Source organism: Nestor notabilis, unplaced genomic scaffold (assembly GCF_000696875.1).
Source record: "Nestor notabilis isolate BGI_N333 unplaced genomic scaffold, ASM69687v1 scaffold9865, whole genome shotgun sequence".
NCBI classification, from domain to species: domain Eukaryota; kingdom Metazoa; phylum Chordata; class Aves; order Psittaciformes; family Psittacidae; genus Nestor; species Nestor notabilis.
Window position 1 is genome coordinate 9,214 of NW_009929797.1, and position 7,255 is coordinate 16,468.

At 46.9% G+C, this 7,255-nt stretch overlaps 1 protein-coding gene across 1 annotated transcript in view; it reads left to right on the forward strand.

Annotated features, from left to right (window-relative positions):
* The window catches only part of RABL6 (RAB, member RAS oncogene family-like 6), a gene marked incomplete at its 5' end in the record, with an annotated part of 45,711 nt that overhangs the window by 4,013 nt on the left and 34,443 nt on the right, over positions 1 to 7,255 (forward strand). The window contains 2 exons of the mRNA XM_010015157.1: positions 1,477 to 1,524; positions 6,974 to 7,026. Coding sequence (XP_010013459.1) covers positions 1,477 to 1,524; positions 6,974 to 7,026 — 101 coding nt within the window. The remainder of the gene's footprint in view (positions 1 to 1,476; positions 1,525 to 6,973; positions 7,027 to 7,255) is intronic.

Below are 7,255 nucleotides of genomic sequence, written 5' to 3' on the forward strand. Positions count from 1 at the left end.
GGAAACGGCCTCAAGCTGCACCAGGGGAGGTTTAGATGGAGAAGAGGAACAATTTCTTCCCCAGAGGGTGCTCAGGGGTTGGAACAGGCTGCCCAGGGCAGTGCTGGAGTCACCGTCCCTGCAAGTGTTTACGCACCGTGTAGATGAGGCCTCAGTGCCATGGGTTAGTGGTGGCCTTGACAGTGCTGGGAACAGTTGGACTTGATGATCTTAAGGGTCTTTTCCAACCCAGTTGATTCAGTAATTCTGTGAAGGTGCAGGGCTGCAGACTGCTGTTGGGTTTCCAGCCCCACCTGAGCCTGTGATGCACTGGCTGGGCTGAGCCTGGGCAAATCTCCTGTTCATCCGGTGCCCATTGCCCTGCTGGCAAAGGAGAAGGGGAGTGGGAGTTGCTATGATTTGGCTGACTTGGCTTTATGCATAAATGTAAAAAGTATCTTTCTCTAGAAGCAGAGGATCAAAGTTTTTCTTTATTCATAATCTGTTTTTACAATGTTTTGAAACATTTCAGTTAAGCCAACAGGGAATTCTGCAGAGGGAATTTTTCCTGGCTTGCCAATGACACTTGGCTAACGTCTTACACCATCCTCTAGGAGATTATTTTGTACTCTGAGACATTATCCTCCCATTCTATTGCTTTATGTGCAGAGCTACTCCAGGTACAAGCTTTTGTTCTGCAGCCCATAGCATTTCCAAACAGCAGCTGTTTCTCAGAACAGCTCCATGGAGTTTGGGGCTGCTTGTGTGGATTCAGCAGAAACATCTGAGCAAGGCTGCCCACCCGTCGTGCCAGCAGAGTCAGGGGATCAGTACCACAGCACTGGCTCTGCAGGTAGAATTTTGATTGTCTTGCTCCAGATTTTAGTGACTCAATTCTATGTTGCTGCTTGTAATTTACTGATGCTGCAGCTTGTGAAGAGGCAAAATTACCTTTAATATCTTCTTTTTCATAAGACACAATGTGAAATGAGCAGGGAAATGGCTGGCTGTAGCTGCAGGGTTGTCTGCACTGTTTGTCATGTCTGCAGGAGAATGCTGTTAGTAACTGATCCTCCTTAAGTGTGTGTATTCCTTTTTTTCCAGCTGCACACCTCACTTTTAGACCAGGCTTTGTGCTTCAGCTTACATTTGTATCAGTTTTGAAAGAATATGGAAACCTCTGTTTATGAAAAGAATCTGCAAAATATTTATAACATGCTTCAAATCTGACATAAACCATAGAGGAAATGTAGCTGGCGCTTGTGTGACCAAGTCTTTAAGTTCTTTGGCTAGCACGGTTTGGTGTAGAGGATGGACCTTCAGCCTTGTTGTGTTTGGATTTGCTTCTATTTGGATTTGCTTCTAGCTCTAGAAATCCTTTTGGTTTCCATTCATCTGCTGCTTTGGTGGTGTTGGCTCTGGGGGAGGCTCTGGAGAGCACTGAGTGTTGGTCATTAACTGAAACCCCTTCTAACATTTGCGTTCTTGTGCTTTCAGCCACTGACGATATTGTTAAAGTTGAAGTCTGGGATGTCGTTGACAAAGGTAAGATTCTCACTTCCTTTCTCATGAGGATTCATTGCTCTTCCCAGTTTTAATTGAAACCTCACATGGAATTCAGGAATAGCTGCTTCACTGGAGAAAAATGTCTGTAGTGGTGTTTTCCATGTGCATGGATGTTACTTTCTGAAAAAATATGGAAAGGAGCAAGGTGTCTCCTATGCTAGAGCCTGTTATTTGGGATTTGAACTTCAGATCATACCCAGTGTTCAGAAGCAGTTGGTTCATGTGCTCCATGAAATAGCCTGCTACTTAGTGTGTTCACTGAGCTTTATTAGAAACTTCATCTTCTCTCCTTTATAGTTTCATATGTATTTAGACAGCTACTGAGTTCCTGGTTCTGTTTATAAAAGTGCTGTCAAGCTGCTCTTGTTAAGTTGGTAAAATGTTATCTGCAGTGAATAATGTATGCAGGAGGGAAGGATAAAAGAGAAGCCAGTTACCTACATTCACTTAGGACAGAAAATGCAATATATGTAATCCAAACCCTTTTCTAAATGCTCAGCCAAGGAGAGCATTATGATATAGAAATACATTTTTCATTAGTTTTCGGGTTTTGTCAGAGTATAAAGTTCCAGTTTATAAAACTAAAACCTCAAAAAAACACATGTGAAGACCACTGCACCATGTGGGTGCAGTGCAAGCCTGGATGCAGTGTCATCTGTGCCTAGAAGAGGTTGGGCTGCAGATGTGGATGTTACCAGCTCATTCTGGGGCCCCGAATGCAGATTTGTGGCTGTTGTCCCAGCCAGGTTTCTGGTTTACGAGTATGGTCAGGAAGGCAGCTTTACGAGAGAGGACCTCTTGCTGTGCAGGTTGTGCTCCTCGTTTGTGTGTTTCTGCCAGTCAAACCTGTTGACCACAGTCACAGAAACAAACTCCTCGTTTGGCTGCTGCTGCCTTTCCTGCAGCCTGAGCTGGGATCTGCTGCACGTTGCTCAGAACTGCCCCTGAGGGCACCAACCCTGGTCCCACCATGGGACTTCCATGCGCTTTATCTTTTGATTCCATTAAACCCCAGTTTTCACAGGGCAGACAAACCCTTCCCCAGGTCACAGTTACTGCTGCAGCCTGGCTGGTGGCGTTCTCAGATCTGAGCAAAACATGTTTTCTCGCGCCTTGCAGCTTTGGGATGAATAGACAGACAGTTAATTTGGGAACCATGTGTTCCAGCACTGATTCCTGTGAATGGCTTCTCTGAGCACTCATCTTCTCAACTAGAGACTTGATGCTTTTTTTTTTTGGCAAAATTATTGGATTTGATACGTGCGGATGTTAACAGCGGCCCTTCTGGTGCTGCTTTCATTGCTGACAGTGGAGCATGTGTGAGAAACCTCAAGAGACTCTCATCTTACCACTTTATATTCCTTAAACCTCATTCTGTTAAGATCCCTCTTAGGGACCACAGATACGGATTTTTTGTGTAATCAAATGTACTCAGTCAGTGCAGTGTAAAAACTCAGCTCACCATGATGTAACAAAATCAAATCCTTCCCTGTTGCCATAGCACTGTGGATCCTTGGTAAGTACAACTACAGGAAAAGATGCCACTTAAGCAGTAAGAGCTTGCTCACATCTAACCTGAATCTGAATGTTACCTCATGATATCTTTGTTCTTCTTTCTGTATGCTTAGGACAAAAATTCCTCCTACGTGATGCTTTTGGTGAGAGCAACACTAATTAAACCATAGACTCTTAGTGTTGAAGTACCCAGTATTGCTGCAGCATAGTGCTGACAAGACCTGATCCTTCTCTTCCTTGCTTACCAGACCCTGGTTAATGTGCATATTTAGAGTTAGGCAGAATGCTGCATTTATCAGGCTGGATTTCTAACTGCACGCTCTGAACATGCATTTCAACATGTGCTGTTTGCCAGGCTATGTTTTTGTTGCCAGGGTTTCTCCATTTGAGAAGAATTGTCTTTGTTAGAGAAAAATGAGAGATCTCTATTTGGATTAAGATTGAAGAGGTATTGAAAGGCTGATGCGGGGACACAGCCAGACTGTCTAAAAGATGTACCCATAAACTGCAGTTCTCAACTTCAGTCTTGTAAAGCAGCCTTGGCCTTTCCTCTGCCGTGCTGCCATTCCTGAGCGTGTGAACCTGCACAGATTTGGGAAACAAGAAGCTGCATCCTGAAAAACTTGCTGTACGTGTTTGGGCTGCAGTTGGATGTGGCTGTGCAGCAGGTGCCCCCTGTCCCCGCTAGCCCTGCAGCGTGCTGGCCTTTCCCTCCAGGCTGCCTCAGGAAGGCAGGAGGCAGCTCCGGTGGCGCTGCCTGGCTGGTGGCTCGCTCGGTGATGTCTGGGCCATAGGTGTTCCTTTGGGAGTGTGAGGAGCTCTGTTAAAGCTTAGAAGCTGTGAGGTTTGTCAGTGTCGTGGAGCAGGGGGATGGCAGCTGCTGTGCTCTACTGCTCCTCCTGCCTTTGGCTTGGCTCTGTGGGATTTCTGCTGGTTTGATGTGCAGACTCACTGGAGCACAGGCTTCGCTGCAGACTTCCCTGCCTCCTGCAGTGTCTTCCTCGGGCCTGCTCAGAGAGCTGCACTCATTTGGGTAATGATGCCATTTTTTAAAATCTTAACAAGTTGAGCTTGCCCCCAGCTATGTATTGTATTGAGTTTTGTGCAGTGTGTAGTAAATACTATCTCCTTTGCTGCCCTTGGAACTAATGGAACACAGGAAGGAGATCTCAGCAAAAGTCACAGCCTGACTCATCTCTCTGGCTTTGCAGCACGTTGTGTAACTACTGCAGGTCCTAAAGCTGTAACATATCCTGAATGCAGAGAAGCTGTTTGAATGCAGGTGATTCAGTTCTGACCCTATCTCATAACTTGTGCTAGTTTGGTTCCTGCATCTTTTCCCATACACCAACTAAGGAGATCAAATAATTATTTGTGTTCTGTTGCTTCCAAAATAACATTAACTGTTTCCTTCCTGGGAAGTTCCTTTCCTCTCCCTGCCCCCGCCCCCTCTCCCTCCCAGAGGGGAGATGCAGGAATGAGGAAAGATCAGAATTAATACTTCTGTTCAGATGTCCTAAGTTAGATAACTCTGGGATGCAAATATTCGAGACCTGTTTTGTTGGATGGTGAGCAGAAGCATCTCCCTCATGCTGTGGGCAGCATTTGTTGGCAAGTTGGACTGAATCTTTCTGTCCTGCAACAGAACCGATGGGACACAGAGGTGCAGAGGCTCTCAGGGGCTGGCCACAAACCCAGTGTTCTGGTGTTTGGTAAGAACTGGTCTGTAGACTGTGGGGCACTGCTGTGAAGTTATTTGGTTTCAGTGTTGCTGTCATGCCTATGAATAAGTTGCAGTCGTTGTAGGTAGAGAAGCTGAGCAATGGCAACATGAAGCCCCCTGCACATCAGTGTGACCTTAAAGAGGAGACCGTGTTTATATAACACCACAGTCTTCACTGTGCATTTGCACAGGCTGAATTGCATCTTTTCACTACATAGATCTTGACTTTATCTAGTTCATTCTGCAGTCTTGGTTCCAAAAATAGACACAGAGCATGAATATGTGCACACATGCGCTTTTTGGCCCTGATACTGCTTTCTAGATGACCCCCTTTACAGCAGTGCTGAGCATCATGTAAGAATATTACTCATTCCTGTTGATACACACGTAAAGCTATAAGCAGGGAGAGGTGTGCATTCAGTCTCTAAGCTCTGGTTGTCACTGCGTCCAGGTTAGAAAGACACCTTAGTGCTCAGGACAGGAGGACAGTGAGAACTATCTGTGATTGCATGGGCTCCTGTTTACATACCTAGAAATTCAGGTCATGCCAAGTGTCATTTAGTGGCCACTGTGATGATGTCTTGGTATTCAGAGGAGCCACATGAATGCCACTGACTTGAAATGTATTTATTTGAAGTGGGAAAAGGCATCCTCGACATCCCACACCTTCAGTTGTGCTGGGAGAAGTCAGAGCCCATGCTTGGATCCTCCAGGGAGACACACTGCACGAGTGGGGAAGGATCAGGATAACATTTCTGCTACTTTCTGATGCCAACAGTAAGGGGGGGGAGGCAAACATTTAGCATGGGTGCATAGGAGCACCCACCAGACATACTGTCAGGGGAGGGGCCTGGAATCTCCTGCTGTACCCTGCAGCATTAAAACTGCCATGAATAACTCGATTTCAGAACTGTTTATCCTTGACCTCTCTGCAAAGAGAATGAAGCACTTTATTTCACTCGCAGGGTCTGGCAGAACCAGGAGTTTTACAGCAGCCACCCCATGGCAATCAGCAGATAGGGTAACTGGCGGGAGCTATTTTGGTCCCCTGTGTTGCAGTCTTCTAAAGTGTCAGTGGGAGGGGTTTTTGCAGGAGCATCCAAGCTGCCAACACATCCTGTTGTCAGTGACACGGGTATTTCTGGAAGTTATGAGAAGGAATTCCAGGTGTCTGCCATTATAATTCAGTTCACTTGTCATTACAGACCAGGAAAATACAGAATGAAGTTAATTCAGAGGTGCAGTTTTTAATTGCTGTCAGTAACATCTGGAAAACGTTTGGTACCTGCAAAACGTAACTCCAGATCTGGTCTCCAGGTGAAGATGCTGCAAGGGCTGGAGCAGCTCTGCTCTGGAGCCAAGGCTGAGAGAGCTGGGCTGGGTCAGCCTGGACAAGAGAAGGCTCCTGAAGGGGACATCTTAGAGCAGCTCCAGTGCCTAAAGGGGCTACAAGAGACCTGGAGAGGGGCTTTGGACAAGGGCCTGTAGGGACAAGACAAGGGGAATGGCTTTAACTTGCCAGAGGTGATGACCAGCCCTGACCCTCTGGCCTTTCATGAACGTGCAACCTGTCTCTCCTCTACTTCTCCACAGCCCCCTTGCCACAGTTGATTTGCTGGATTTCCTCTATATAAGCTCTGTCTGTCTTCTGGCTTTTGTTAAAATTCTCATTGTCTCCAGCCACCCCTTTGTTCTTTTTGGTCACAAGTCAGCCCAAAGCACCTGATGGGCTCTGAGATCCCCTTCACCTACAAGGAGTGTGCTTCAGGCCAGTGACATGGCACAGCAGTGTCCTTGTATCTCTGCGGAAGGCTCTGATCTTGTGCAGTTCAGTCAGAACAGCCCCACGACCTTCTGCTGCTTCCACACTAATGCAACAAAAAGTGCAACAAAGCAGCTTCCTTTGTGGCCAGGGAGTGCCCCAAACCCCACATTCAGTCCTTGTGACTCCATGCTGCGAAGAGCATGGTTTAAGCTACCCCAGGCTTTCCTCCTATTCATCACTGAATCAGACTAGCTGGGATTCTTCAGCAAGGCATGCCTGTCCCAGCCCGCCATTCCCTGTGCTTGTAGTAGAAGTTGGATCTGCTTTAAGGCCATGTTGCAAGCGCTGCGGTCCTGCCTGGACCCCTCCCAGAGGTCTCTGCCCAATGTAATGCTGCTGCTTTCTCTTTTTTTCCCATTTTTAAGGAAAATGCAAAAAGCGAGGCGATGGTTTGAAGCTGGAGAATGACCCTCAGGAGGTGAGTGACCCTGAATGCGGCGCTGCTGCTTGGTGCGGCGCCTTTTGTGCTCCATGGACAGTAAGGTCTCTATTTGTTTTGGCTGTAAGACTGGCCTGGCAGGTGGACAAGGAGCACTGTCTTCCCTGATGCTCGTCACACCTTTGTGCATTTTATCCCTGTTCCTGCCCTCATCACAACATTACTGCTGTTTGCCATTCTGTCCTAAAGGAACGACTGCGCGACCGAG